This window comes from Symphodus melops (genome assembly GCF_947650265.1).
Source record: "Symphodus melops genome assembly, chromosome: 1".
NCBI lineage: Eukaryota > Metazoa > Chordata > Actinopteri > Labriformes > Labridae > Symphodus > Symphodus melops.
The window spans coordinates 2,187,677-2,202,888 of NC_136691.1; the positions used below are offsets into that span (position 1 = coordinate 2,187,677).

The 15,212-nt window shown below is 47.2% G+C and overlaps 1 protein-coding gene across 2 annotated transcripts; it reads right to left on the reverse strand.

The window, feature by feature from the left end:
- Window positions 1-9,972: 9,972 nt before the first annotated feature.
- On the reverse strand, window positions 9,973-15,212 carry angel2 (angel homolog 2). Of its 2 annotated transcripts, none has more exons than XM_079356882.1 (9): window positions 15,073-15,212; window positions 12,727-13,271; window positions 12,429-12,649; window positions 12,136-12,205; window positions 11,628-12,055; window positions 11,414-11,543; window positions 10,900-10,972; window positions 10,568-10,698; window positions 9,973-10,449 (listed from the first exon to the last, which is right to left on the reverse strand). In XM_079356882.1, exons 2-9 carry the CDS (start codon window positions 13,262-13,264, stop codon window positions 10,286-10,288), a joined length of 1,755 nt encoding a protein of 584 aa, XP_079213008.1. In that variant the 5' UTR covers window positions 13,265-13,271; window positions 15,073-15,212; the 3' UTR covers window positions 9,973-10,285. The 2 variants fall into 2 exon arrangements, with proteins under 2 accessions (XP_079213008.1, XP_079213007.1); XM_079356881.1 differs by lacking the exon at window positions 15,073-15,212 and adding an exon at window positions 14,272-14,453.

A 15,212-nucleotide genomic window follows, 5' to 3' on the forward strand; every position in this document is an offset into this window, starting at 1 on the left:
ACCTCTGACCTACAAAGCATGTGTCTGTGCAGTGACTGTGGAGCTCTTGTTGGTTATAGTCATCTATAAATTGTAGATCTGAAGCGGAGGGAACCAGGAAATACTCGGTCAGGGTGCAGCAGGCTGTGTGTGAGAGCAGGAAGAAGGAGGGGTCATCAAGCTCTGCTTCACACCAGGAAGAGGAGCAGCGCCGTGAAAAAGAGAGAATCAATAAACATGTTTATAAAAATATATCACACTGTACAAAAGTACATATTTACACAATGTCTTCAGTCTCAAAATGAATAGAGGTGGAGGTAGGAAGTGCATGTCTCCTTTCCCCAGTTTAGTTTCACTACAATGAATCATTCTCTCACAAATATAAAACTATTAAACTCGTATCGAGCTCATAAAAGTGCACGAGTCAAAACACACAAGACAGTAAAAGATCTTTGAAACACATCTTTCCTCATGTGAAACAGAAGAGAACAGAACAGCTACACACGACACAGCCCGTCTCCTGGAACACCTGCTGTTCACAAACTTGACTCTTAGCTTCCTCAAACATTCAAACTAAAGCGTGATGAAACTCTTACGTGTTAGGAAGTTATTTCAGACATGTTTAGCCGTGTTTATGACCACAAACATTCCTGAAAAGGAGAGAAATACTCACGAGAGTGATTCAGTGATGTTTCCTCATCAAGAGCATTCAGTAGAATGAGGGAAACACCGCATGTGGGCGGAGACAAAAGCAATCGATCCCAGATAGTAAACTCAGTAGATCACAGATAAAGGTCACAAAAACTTTATGTTAACAACAATGAATCAAGTAAATCGAGTCTATTCAACAGTTTTTGATCTGTTCTTCAGTGTTTTATTCTAAACTTTTGGGTCATCACTTTTTAACTCGTCACATTGGTGTGGCATGGTTTGTTTTAATAGAGAACAAATATTTGCCCCACCTTTAAAATTTGAGGTTACTAAAGGTTAAACTCTGAAAACATAATCAAACTACTGTTTCACTGCCTGTAGGCTATTGTGGTTAAGTGTGTGTGTGTGTGTGTGTGTGTGTGTGTGTGTGTGTGTGTGTGTTGACGGTTGCAGATAGAAACAACTCTGGTTGCTAAATATGAAGCTAGTGACTTTGTGAGTGTAAGATAACTTTTCAGAGCTACATGTTAGAGACAATAATAGTGAGAACAAACGGTGTGTAGCATGATAAACCAAGCCATAGTTTGAGACTGTGTATTAGCTGTGTAAAATGTCAAGTAGGCTATGCTAGGCTAATATCAAGGTTCAAGGTTCTTTATTTGTCAAATATGCCACATGTTAAACATACAGGACAGATGAAATTGCATTCCCCCCCCCCAGTGCAAACCTGCAGTGCATAAAAGAGCACTAAAGAAAAAACTAGCAATACTGTACAACAAATAACTTAACTAAAGACATTTGGACAACAAATAACGAACAACAGACAATCGACAGACAAGGCACTTGTGAGTGTTTCGCTTTGAGGTAGAATGTGGATAAATTACTATGAGGTAGATAAATTACAGTATTAACAATATAAACAGAGTGCAGATTAAAAATACAAAGTTAAAGTGAGGTAGTGTGCAATAGTGCAATAGCATAGTCAATACAGTTCAATAACGGCTGTGCAGAGTTTTTAGGGTGCGTGAATTAGTGGAGCATGCGGGGGGTGGAGGAGGGGGGTGATGCCAGGTCCTGTAGGGGCAGACTGTGGCAGGATGAAGGGGGGGGGATGGGGGGCAGAGGGGGCAGAGGGGTGAGGGAGGGTAGTGATGGGGATGGAGGGCAGAGGAGGCAGAGGGATGAAGGAGGGTAGAGAACTGAGGGCAGAGGGTGGAGGAGGCGGAGGGGGGATGGGGGCAGGGGCAGGAAAGGGGATGAGTGGACGAAAGGGGGGGAGGGCAGGGAGGGAGTTGAGTCTCCTGACTGCCTGGTGGAATAAACTGTTCTTGAGCCTGCTGGTTCGAGCACGGAGACTCCGCAGTCTCTTCCCAGACGGCAGCAGGCTGAAGAGGCTGTAGGACGGGTGGGTGGGGTCACCTGCAATCCTGGTGGCTTTGCGGGTGAGACGTGAGTTGTAAATGTCCAGAAGGGGGGGAAGAGAGACACCAATGATCTTCTCAGCTGCTCTCACGATGCGCTGCAGAGTCTTACGGCAGGACACGGTGCAGGCGCCGTACCACACGGTGATGCAGCTGGACATGATGCTCTCAATGGTGCCTCTGTAGAACGTGTGCAGGATGGAGGATGGGGCTCTCGCTCTCCTCAGTTTGCGGAGGAAGTAAAGGCGCTGGTGAGCTTTTTTGGCCAGTGATGCGGAGTTGAGGCTCCAGGACGGGTCTTCGGAGATGTGCACACCCAGGAACTTGGTGCTGCTCACCCTCTCCACTGCAGCACCGTCGATGGTCAGAGGAGCATGCTGGGTGTGCGTTCTCCTGAAGTCCACAACAATCTCCTTCGTCTTCTCCACGTTCAGATGGAGATTATTGTCTTTGCACCACGAGGCCAGTCTGCTCACCTCACTCCTGTAGATTGACTCATCGTTGTTATTGATGAGACCCACCACAGTCGTGTCGTCCGCAAACTTAACGAAGAGGTTGGAGCTGGAAGATGGGGCGCAGTCATGGGTCAGCAGAGTGAAGAGGAGGGGGCTCAGCACACATCCTTGGGGGGCCCCCGTGTTCATCATGATGGTGCTGGAGGTGTTGCTGCCGACCCGGACTGCCTGTGGTCTCCCTGTCAGGAAGTCCAGCAGCCAGTTGCACATGGAGGTGCTTAGGCCCAGGTTGTCCAGTTTGTGGATGAGCTGCTGCGGGATGATAGTGTTGAATGCTGAGCTGAAGTCGATGAACAGCATTCTGACGTGGGCGTCCTTGGTCTCCAGGTGGGTGAGGGCTGAGTGGAGGGCAGTGGAGATGGCGTCATCAGTCGATCGGTTAGGCCGATATGCAAACTGGTAGGGGTCCAGGGTGGAGGGGAGGGCAGACTTGATGTGCTGCATGACCAGCCGCTCGAAGCACTTCATGAGGATGGGGGTTAGTGCGACCGGGCGGTAGTCATTGTAGCAGGATGGAGACGACTTCTTGGGGACCGGGATGATGGTGGTGGCTTTGAAGCATGTGGGGACAACAGCTTGGCTCAGTGACGTGTTGAAGATGTCGGTGAGGACATCTGTGAGCTCCTCAGCACAGTCTCTCAGGACACGACCTGGGATGTTGTCAGGACCTGGTGCTTTCCGTGCATTTGTTCTCTTGAGGGATCGCTTCACGCTATCCCGGGAAAGCGTCAGTACCTGGTCGCCAGGAGAAGGTGGCGTCTTCTGTGCTGGGGTGCTATATGGTCTATACATGCTAATTCCCGCTTATATGCCTCCCGCTTATATGCTAGCGCTACAGCCTGTCTTATCAGCTCAGTCAAGATTAAAAGAGTTTTTCAGAGTATTTTGATAAAAAGAGTTTGCGTAAGAGACAGAGTTGAAACATATTGTAACGGTTCATGTTGTAAAGTCAGGAGTTGACAATGTGTTCATAATTCCGATTATGTGGAGAGTCAGTGAATGCACCAGCAAGAACGTGTTGAGTGGCTGTGAGAGAACGCTGGGTGAGAGAGTTGGGTTGTTGCGGCAAGTTATGTGTTGTTCTCTGCTCTAAAACGGCGTGGTCACGCTGTTATTTGAACACTCTCATCGTCCTTTAACGTCCGGACGGAAGCTACATTGGTGTCAGAAGTAAAGCTACGGAGTTAATTAGCCGCTAGCGTTAACTGCAGCTATTCAGCTTGCCGAAAGCATGGCTTCCCCGCAAGAGTATACCAGCACTCGACCTAAAATGAAGGAGGAGGTGGCGAACAGCGACTACTAGCTGCTAGCACATGCCATGGGCTGGTCTGAGGAGGATAAGGCACTCCAGCTTGCCCTTTGCCTCACTGATGACGCGCTGGCATGCTTGTTGCTGCTTAGTCCGGCTGAGAGGGATGACTACGGGGCTTTAGTGGGTGCCCTGCAGCGGCGTTTTGGGCAGTGCGGCCAGCCTGGGGTTGTTCGTTCTGAGTAGTCTAACCGACAGAGGCGGCCGGGGGAGCCACTTCGTTTGCTGGCTAACGACATAGAGATGCTGGCGAGGAGAGCATACACCCACATGTCCGCTGATGTACAGAGTGAGCTAGCCCGGGACCAGTTTGTTCGTTCCATAACACCCAGGGAGCTGTGTGTTCAGACCCAGCTGGCCCACCCCCGCACTCTGCAGGAGGCGCAGGAGCTGGCGTTGGAGAGAGAAATTATTGGAAGGCCCGCAGGATGTGACCACAATGACGGTGGACCTGCCGTGAGATCTGCGGCTCAAGTGAATCCAGCCCAAGAGAAGCCAGTTTGGGCCACTGAGTTGACTGAACTGGTCCGGGCCGTGTCGCTGCAACCACTACGCAACCATACCCGCCCTCGTCGCAGTCCCCCTGTCTGTTGGGTGTGTGGTCAGGTTGGCCACATCAGCGTGAGGTGCCCTAGGCGGGCTGATGATCAGCGAAACGGCCCAGGGTCTGCGTAGACGGGACGATGCAGACCCTTGCCCCTGTGTCCCGCATTGTACGGACGGCGGAGCCCAGCAACACAGACGGGAGAACCTGGATCCACTCCCTCCAGAAGCAGATGACACCATTGAGTCGGCAAGGGTGGTGGGCTGGACTCACTCGGGCGACTTCTGCCATGTCCCTGTTACCCTGGCGGAGACCCAGCGCATAGCCCTTGTTGATACGGGCTCCACTGCGACGCTGGTGAGACCGGCGTAAAAGCCCTGTGTTGAATTAACTACCACAGAGTTGATGTCAAAACTTTTTCAGGGTTTATTTAGCTCCACACTTTTTTAGAGTCAAATTAACACAAGATTAAATCAGTGTTTCAAATAAGTAGTTATTAAACAGCAGGCAACCACTATTCAATTACAAGCAAACAATGAAGGTGCAGTGAGAAAAAAACAAAACAAAAAAAAACAAAAACACTTTCACTTCAACATCAAAATGTAAACATAAAAACACTATCACCGCTAAAAGGTTTAAAAGTTATTTGTATTCATTGATGGCTTAATGATAAGGGTTAGCTAACAACAAGATACAGCTCGCTAACATTAGTAATGTGCAAATTATTTAATAAAACAACGTAACAAAACGTACACATCTCTTAAGCTTGTGTTAACCACAGACCTTATTTCAGGAATCTAACCACCAACCCATAGAGTCAGGAAACCATGCCGCTAACATGCTAACTCACTTCCTGGTTTTAGGACTCACTCCTGTTCCAGTCTATAGTAAGTCATTATAGGGTCATTTTGTGACCATTTTGTTTATGTTTGAAAAAAAGAAAAAAATATTTAAATGATGCTGATGATGTCATGTTATTACAACTTAAAACAAAATGAGATCAAAGGCATTAAGGAACTCTGACATCATCAAAGCCATTTAGAGTCTTCATTCTACTAGAGGGACTGACTCACACTCAGTAGTTGACTGATCAGCGGTTTGAGACGAGGACAGTTCCTAGAGCCAATCTGAGAATCAACATTGTTTGAAGACAGTTCAGCAAGAACACAAACAGTGAAACAGTTAAGTCAGTGTTTCACCTGAGAACAGTGATGGAGCGCTACAAATCCCACAGAAGACCAGCTACCATGCCAGAGGCTCAAAGGAGGGATAGAGCTTCTTGGCAGAACCATTGTCCATCACATCAAGGACACCCACGCCATTGGCAGGTGGTCATAGACCTCAAAAAAGAAGTAAAAGGACTGAAAATTCTTTTCGAACAGGAGAAGGCGCGAAACAGAGCGGAGGATGAAAGACATACCCTAAGCAACAACATCATCGAGGAGATGGAGGAGAAACTGAAGATAGAGCATGAAGGGAAGTTAGACGGCGAAGTGGTCATCAGGATGCTCAAAGAAGTAGTCAAGTACCTGTGTCCATCCTTGTCCATGGAAGAGGACTTGTCAAGACATTTCTCCAAAACAAAGGAGGAGCTCGTAGGTGCGATTGTAGCACTCAAGAAGAAGGAAAGTGAAGCCATGGGGAAAAGGATTAAGAACAAGCTGTTAGGGACCTTTAGCAGAGAGCGCAAAACTGATGACCAGACACAGGCCTTGATGAAACAGCTGGAAGAAATGACCAAAACGTGTTATGAGCTGTCCTCCAAACTGACTGCACAGGAGGAGACCAATCAGAGCCTGCAGAAGAAGGTGGAAGACCTCCAGAAGGAAATGCAACTCAAAATGCTGACACCTGACAGCCGTGAGAAGGAGCTGGAAGAAGTCACACATCTGCATCTGGAGATCATCACCAGCAGGGGGATGCAGATTGACACCCTGACTGAAGAGAAAGAGTCCCTGGAACAGGAGATGAAGGCCCTCAAAGAAGAGGCCTTCAGCAGGGATACGATAAGTAAAGCACAGCTGGAGAGCTTGAACAACCAGCTGAAAGACAAGTCAAGCAGCTGTCTGGAGCTCTCCGCAAAACTAGCATCAAACGAGGAGCTCAGTCAGATGCTGCAGAAGAAGGTGGAGAACCTCGAAGGGCACTCCAAGAGGGCTGAGACTCTTCAGAAAGAACTGGAGGAGGTCAGGCTTCAGCTTTCAGAGACATTCAGCAAGAACCGGGATCTTGCCGATAATCTGGAAAAGCTGTGTGCAGACAATGAGGACCTGGAGCAGGAGATGGAGGCCCTGAAGACAGAGGTCTACAGCAACCAAGTGTCCAAAGCGCTGGAGCTAGAGGGTTTGAAGAGCAGCTGTCTTGAGCTGTCCTCCAAACTCACAGTTCAAGAGGCGACCAGTCAGGCACTGCAGAATAAGATCAAGGACCTTCAAATGCAGGAAGAAAAGCAAAGGACAAGGGCGGATGGCCTCGATAAAGAACTACAGGATGTCAGGCTTCAGCTCGTAGATACAACAAACAAGGATCTGGTCACTGAGGGTCTCACACAGGAGAAGTTATCCTTGCAGCAGGAGAAGGAGGCCTTAGAGAGAGAGGCCATGGAGTCGAAGGGCTTACCAGAACATCTGCAACAAGAGATCAGCAAATTGTCAGCAGAGCAGGAAGCCCAGCAGATGCTGGAGGAGAAATCTGAGGTGCTTCAAAGTGAAACGAAGCAGACACAGATCTCTCTGTGGAGGAAGATGAAGAAGGCCTTCACTCCAGCACGCTGCCGCCAATACAAGCAGCAGAAGAAGCAGATGGGGGACGGGATGTGACAACCCCCGACCCATGCCTACCCTGCCCTGCCCCGCCAACACACACAATCCCCCAACACACTGGCTGTAGCAGGCCGAGCAGTCACAGTGAACAAAGTCCTGATTGATAGGAGTGCTCCTGTTTCTTTCTGTCAGGACTTCCCATGTTTCCACTGCGTCTGTGTGGGTTTTGTCCGGGCGCTCCGGTTTCCCCACTCATTCATTTGGACTTCATTAAAAGATTTGGCACAAATTCAAAATAAAAAAAAAACAAACTATAATAAATTCTTGAAATAATTATTCTTTCTGTATAGTTGGATTACTGTGGAGACTGTTGTTTGTTTGTACTGAGAATATTATTGTTGTGACACATTTTTGAAAATGACATATGAAGCCATTTTAACTTCGCCCAAAAAAAAAAAAAAAAAAAAAAAAGAAGTTAATAAAAGGACAAAAGAGAAGATGAGGAAAGCAGGACGATGTCCACGGATAGAAGCTGGGAGATGAAGTGTGATAAGAGATGAACCTGAAACTGCAGTAAATAAATATATGCTGCTTCCCAGCAAATGTTAATAAAGAAAACTGAGAAAAATTTAGAAACAACAAACAATGGGTCTGGTGCATGAGTGTGTGTGTGTGTGTGTGTGTGTGTGTGTGTGTGTGTGTGTGTGTGTGTGTGTGTGTGTGTGTGTGTGTGTGTGGAGCGTTGGCCCCCTGCTGGACGCTGCTATCAGATCCTCGGAGGCCCGTTGAGAAGCAGCGGAGCGTCATGCTGCAGTGCAGAGTTGATGCACAGAATACCAAGAGGTGAGCGTGCCGAGGAAACTGCTGCAGCCATCTGTCAAGATCACACACACACACACACACACACACACACACACACACACACATATAAAGATATAGACCCTGAGATTTGGGAATAAAAGACACGTATGGGAAATGTGCATGATGCATTAGAAAAACATTTTCAATGACAAACAAACGGAGTCAGAGTTTGACTATTCGTGAACAAAAACACAACTTCCATCCCGTCACACTGAAGAGGACAAACAGAGACTGAACAACGAGCGTCTCCTGACTCTGAAAGCTTTTTTCTTTAAAAGACAAACACAAACTTTTTCATGAGCGAGAAAAACAGGCGTCCATCTCTGGGAAAAAAACCCCAAAAAGAAAAGTCTCTCTCTGGTGACTTTACAGGTCATGGGTGACCTTGTATCAACCGTCCTCTCTCTCCAATAGAGTCATAAAAAGTTTCAAAATAAAAGTCTGTGAGTAAAATGTTAATTGTGCAGAGGCGCTGCTTGTCAGCGTCGCTTAGTTTAAGAAGATTTGTCATGTCACAATTACCAGTTCTTAGAAAATCATCTAAAACTCGTGCACAGCTTCTCATTTGCATCAAATAAAATACTTTTATTGTCATCGCAAATCTGTCTGGACTTGTTCCTCCTCAGGAGACGTGCAACAAGATGTCTTTCAAACTGAGCAGCGTGTCGCTACGCAGCTGGAATAGTCCCGCCTCTGATAAGGGAAATAGCCAATCAGATTAAGGGATTTTGGTGTTGTGGCTTGAGCTAGAGGTTTGTTTCAAGGGAGCGCCCATGACACGCCTGGTCCTGCCCCCAGTCTGGACACGCCCCTGGTTTCCTGTGCACCAGGGTATTGACACCTGTGACAGCCAAAAACAAAGGCGTGGTCGTTTCATAAATAAACAGAAACGAACATTCACAACATATTCAAACTCAACTGAAATAAAAAACAAGTTGAAATAAAAAGTAAAGATCGGCGTAGACGTGTGGATGTGAACAGGAAAGTCTTCGACAGCAGCTGGTTCAAAAACACAAACCTTTATTTACAAACCGTCAATGACAATGACAGAAAAAAAATATCTCTGACCCTGAGTCTGAACTTCAAACCTTCTTTCCAGACTCCTTTATTAAACCCTGTAAAGAGAATGTGACGTTATAGTGAGTGACCTTTGACCTCTTCGTGTTTTGGTTTTCTGAAGCTGCTGACAGATCGACTGAACTCTTCACTTTTTCTACTCCAGTTTTATTGTTTTAAAGCCACTCTGTTCTACATTTATGAAATTTAAAATCAGGTTTTTGTTGTTGATCTCCAAAAATCTTCTTTAAAGGTCATGTTAGACAAAATCCTCTTCACTTTTTTTTTTTTTTTTGCACCAATACATCAAGACAAATTCTTTGTATATGTAAATGTACTCTAACATGTGTCTCTAGTCTGTCTCCAAACCCCCCAATGATGAGAAAAGTCCCTTCATGACATCACAAAGGGCAGTAGCCCCTCCCCCCCGAACTCTGTGTTCATTCTGCCCTCTGAGATGTTTTTTTTTTCCTCATGTGAAAAAGGTTCAGACTCTAAAAAAACATTTTAAATTTGTCTCTTTAACAATTACAAACACATGCAAAACATCATATTGGAAATGTAGGTTTGTGTTGATGTTGGCGCCCCCCTGTGGACAAAATGTGCACCTCTTGTGTTTTTTGCTGTTTTTGGCTCAACATCTGAAAGAAGTGTTTCTCTAACTAAACAATTGAACCCTTACTGTCTTTTAAACAGTCGAATACATCCGTCATCTTTAATATTTGATGTTTAAAATGTAAAAACTGTTTTTTTTCCAGCAGTTCATCACTTTGACCCCCGACCTTTCAGACAATAAAAACAACTTTATAGAAATAGTCAGTCCTCATGCTGATGCTCTCGTTCGCTTGTTCGTATCCTGACTTCAACATTCAGTCTGTTTCATAACCGGCGAAAAACGCTGAACTCAAAGTCCATGGCGCTCGGCCAGCACTTTTCTTCCCAGATAAAAAAAAACACGAGGTGGACTTGGAGACCATCCTTGTGTTTTTACACCCCGACACTGATCGATCATCTATCACGATCAGGTAGAGAAGTGATTGATCCTCAAGCACTTTCAGAGTCTTCTTCAACTTGACGTCAAACGAGGATCGTGATCCGTGTGCAGAGGAACGTCGGAATAATTAAAAACCTTTGAACAAGCCGTCGTCAGCTCATCAGCTCCAGTGACTCTCCACCCGCCCGGGGAATCATCGCCGTAAGCGGAAGCGAGTGAGAAGAGGGAGGTGGTCGGACGAGTGAAACCAATTCGGGAGGCCGTTGACTTCCTCCATCTCTGACTGGCCGACCAATGAGAACCTGCCCAGGAGCTGGAGGCCACACCCACCAGGAAGTGACGGAGGTGTGATGAATTCTGTTAGAGAGAGAGAACACAGGGAGTGGTGTTTCATGATTAACAGTTCTTATAGCGTGTGTGTGTGTGTGTGTGTGTGGGTGTGTGTGTGTGTGTGTGTGTGTGTGTGTGTGTGTACCTGGAGTGAATAGAATGTAGTCCACAGTCATGGCACTGTGGGAGTGACAGGTGGTGACCTCGGGTCTCCCATCGGGCATCAGGCGGTGCTGGTAGGACGACTGCAGCTTGAGGCTGTGCTCAATCCTCGCACTGACGAAACACACACACACGCACACACACACACACAACTTCGAGAATCTGTTTGAACGCTCCCTCTTCATTTATCGATTCTGCATCGTAGAAACTGTTACGATCTACTCTCCAAATCAAAAGAACACCAGCTCTGTTTCTGTAGCCGTCAGAGGAACAGCGTCGAGTATTGCAGAGAATCCGATCAAAGAGAGAGTTCACCTTTTATAAGCGGCGACAGCGGCGGTGTTGGCGAGGTCGTCTGCAGCCACCAGAGTCGAGACCGCTCCTTCTCCTGCACAACCACAAACGAGAAGTCATCTCAGCAGGAAGGAAAAGAGCTGATATTGATTAGCGCTGCGAGAGGGGGCGTGGTCAGGGCCCAGCTCATTTACATATTTAAAGCTACAGACACAGAAACAGCCTGTGAGGGGTTTATAGGGGGGGCTGTAACATTTATATGAAGTCAAAGGAAATGAAAAGCTAACGTTATGCTACAAGCTAACGTTATGCTACAAGCTAACTACACCGCGTTATGCTTCATCGATCTAATCAGCGGTTTTGACAAGCTAGCTAAACGTTAGCTTAATAAGTTGTTTATTAACCTGATATTTACAAGCGCTCTGAAAAACCTGACGTGAGGCTGTGAGGAGGATTAGTGAGAGAGTTCCTGGCGTGATGACGTTTAATGACGTCTCCATGACAACCACACCTCGCAGTAAACGAGCGAGCTCACCTGTCGGGCTGCTGGACGACTCTGCAGGCGGTTTGCGGTACTGACACTGATTGTCGATCCCCAAACACTGAGGCAAGATGGGTGAGGGGAGGAGCCTAAGTCTTCTGGGGTTGGTCTCCTGACCGGACACCTGTCACACAAACAGGAAGTGTTCACGCCCACAAACACTCGTTACACACACGTCGATATTTTACGGATGATTTAAAAACCACACCATGCCGATGGTCATCCCGTGGTAATCCAGGCGGCCGGTGGTCAGAAATCTGTACAGCGGACTCCCGGGGGTGGAGTTAAAGTCCCCGCACAGCACCACCGGATTGGTCGAGCCATCCGGGAGGCGGGACAGCCGGTCGATCTCGGCCAGTAGGATCGCCAGCTGAACCAGTTTGATGTCACCGCGGCGAGGGTTGTACAGCAGGTGAGTGTTGGCGACGCAGATGAAGGGCGAGTCCCGCCGGGCCGCGGCGTCCTTCGGCTGCAGCAGCAGAACCAATCCCACGTTGTCTCTGTCCAGGAGGGCGTCGCCGGCTCGGAAATACTCGACGGGATTGGAGGAGAGGAGCGAGAAGCGAGAGGATTTAAAGAGGACGGCGCAGCCGTCTGGTTTACTTCCTGTTCGCTTCTTGTATTCACACTGATACCCTGCGACACGCAGAAACGAGCGTTAGCTTTTAAACGGCTCACGCTGCGATTGAAGCGCCGGTCAAATGAACACGACTCACCTCGGGATCGTAGAGCCGGTTCTATCTGGTTCTCGTAGTGGTCCTCCTGGACCTCTTGGAGACACACAATCTGGAACAAAACATCAAATCGTCCATCACTGACGTGGTTGTTGTTTTAATGTAGTTCGCGATCTCGACGCCATGACCAAAGCGTTTTTTTATCTCTGCGACCTTGAGAGTTTTGAAAGGCACCTTGAAATAAAATGCATTATTATTATTAAACTAACTTCCTGTTCAGACGGACGTGTGTGTGTGTGTGTGTGTGTGTGTGTCTCGTGTTTCCGTCCACTCACGTCGGCGTCGCACTGCTGGATCTCCGCCACCAGGTTGGGCAGTCGGTGTCTCCATGACAACACGCCGGGTTGACAGTGGCGGTACAGGTAGACGTTATCGTCCAGCAGCTGCTGAGACAGGATGTTGTAGGACATGACGGAGAAGTCAAACGCCACGTTGCACCCCGGTGGCGAGGGGTAGGAAGTGCAGGCGGGCGAGGGCTCCCAGCGTCTCTGAAGCACTGAGGAAGAGGAAGAGGGCTCAGACTTTCAAATTAAAACGAACGTAAGCCGGACGAGATGAGGAACGAGGACTCACGCTTCACGGGTGGAACGTCTTTCGGTTGTTGCTCAGGCGTGGAGGGTCGAAGCGGATTCACGTGTTCTTCCTCTGGATGCCAGTCGTCCTTCATCTGTTCTTCTGCTCCTTCCGTCCTCGTCTCGCAGCCTCCCTGCTCATTGAACCAGACGTTGGGTCTGCGAGCGACCATGTACTCCAGCCAGAGCTGGTCCCTCTGCCTGATCGTCGTCCATCCTCTTTCATCGATGCTCCTCTGCTCCTCCGCGCTCCTCCGTTTCAGTGGAGGCCTCCCGTCCTGGTCACGCCGCTCCATCGTGGGGCCGGCTGAGGTGCGGAACGAACGCCTGCTCCGAGTGTGGACCGTCCTACCAGAGTGAACCTGACGCGCAGCAGGGAGTCCCGGAGGCGGGGGGGGAAACCTCTGCACCGACCACCATGCGTGAGGAGCGGCGGGGGAATGAGAGAGGGAGGAAGAGGAGGCACGGCTGCTTCTGGAGCCAGCCCTGCAGAGAGCAGGACGGCTGTGAGGAAGGGAGATCAGCTGCCGAAGGAACATGTGGCGGCTGGAGGAAGGACAAAAAAAGATATTTTATAATAGAGACGATAATAACTTGGTTCTTCTCTGATCTGAATGTGTTGCTTTTATGTTGCTGAGCATGCCAAAGGCCCAATTTGCATCGCTGCATTGACTGTTTAATGACTGTACTCACACCTCTGGCACTACCTCAAACACCTCTGTACATGCACATGTAACTAGTTTCTAGAAGGTCAGCACTTTGTTTCTAAGGCTCTTTAACTGTTTACAGGTCTCTTTTAACCAGCACACATGTTTTTCTCTGTACATTATGCTATATAAGTTTTAAGTCTAATGCTAATGCTAACTGCACAGGTTTAACATGTAATTATGTTTACTCTTAGTCACATAGGGGCTGCTAAATCTTGTTTGGGGGATTATTGTATACAGAGAGGGGGGGGACAGCGGGTGTGTATTGTAACTAATGTCTTGTGTCCTGCCTGTCTGTATACTGCTACTGGATGCCCTGAATTTCCCTCGGGATCAATAAAGTATCTATCTATCTATCTATCTATCTATCTATCTATCTATCTATCTATCTATCTATCTATCTATCTATCTCTGACCATCACAAACAGAGCAGCATGGAGACATTCAAACTTTAATGAAAACACAATTCAAAGCCACAAGAAAATATTCGTCATTGTACATCTTCAGCAGGTCAGGTGATCAGCATCAGTTGCCATGGTGATAGAACCAGGTAAAAAGTCATCGACCCTCCTCGGACTGAAAACCCAGAGTTATCCCTGAAGTGACCTCAGGTAACAAGACCATGCTCATCGTTATGTTTACATAAAGCAGGTAGATGACCTTATTTAAGAGAACAGATTAATAAATCATCGAAGATAAAAACGTCCCTTTAACAGGCAGCTGACCCGGATCATGATGATCAGACATCTGATAAACTGAGCTGGGATGTGACAGAAACTTTATGATAGAAAGTAAATCCTTTTTTTTTCAAACCATCGACCAGAAGCAGCTTCACTCACTTCTCTCCGGATCGATCATCGTTCAGGTTTCTTCTTGGCTGCATATCGTCACGTGATCACCACGAAACATCGCTGCTGTTTTTTTATTGGATTGTTTTTATTTTTAATGTCTCAGAGTCCCAAAAACAAGCGACGGGGTTCTGCGTCCCTTACGGATGACGTAATCAAAAACGTTAACGATCAAGCGCGGCGAAAACCTGTGATGCGTTCAGGGACTGCGTGGAAAACTGTTTAGATTTTACCAAGAACGACTGGACGTTTTATAAATGTTTGATGCTTCTAGTTAATAATGAATTAATTTTATATATTAATTTTATACCACAATGAAACGACACTTTTCATTAGTATTTTCTTTCTACCGTTTTATGAGCCTTTATTATATTTGTTCTCACATTTCCGAGGACAATTGAACGCCGCATCACCGCTCTCTGGAACTTGTAGTCTTTGAGTTCGTTCCCTCGCGTCGAAATAAAGGAGGCGAATCAATGAACGGACTACAAGGTGTGGCGAAAATATCCGTCCGACTTGAAACGTGCACGACTCTCACGACAGCGGGGTTATTTCATGAACGCACTCACACATAACAATCTTATTCCCAGAATAATAATCTTATTATTTTGTCTGTTAATCAAATGAACCAATAAACTAAACTAACTAGACGCATCCTGATTTATCTGGATTTTTTTTCCCGTATTTATAACAAATATTTACACCGTTTAATGATCTCCGTGTTTTTGCGCATTTTAAGAGAAACCATTTGACAGTGTCAAAAAGGCGACATGAAAAGGTCATTGTTCTTACGTGACAGATGAGCCTCTTCTAGAAGACAACAGACCCGTTTCAAAGGGTCTCAGATGGACTGAAGTCCGCTTTAAATGCGCTGCAGAGTCGGTCCTCCAGTGTGGTGAAAACCCGGCGTGGAGCACAAATGACCGGAGGAA

Coding starts and splice junctions, on each gene's coding strand:
- angel2 (XM_079356881.1), bottom strand. CDS start 14,315: ATGCAGCCAAGAAGAAACCTGAACGATGATCGATCCGGAGAGAA. Junction 12,056..12,135: donor ACCGGCTCTACGATCCCGAG/GTGAGTCGTGTT, acceptor TGCGTGTCGCAG/GGTATCAGTGTGAATACAAG. Junction 10,450..10,567: donor CTACATTCTATTCACTCCAG/GTACACACACAC, acceptor TCTCTCTAACAG/AATTCATCACACCTCCGTCA.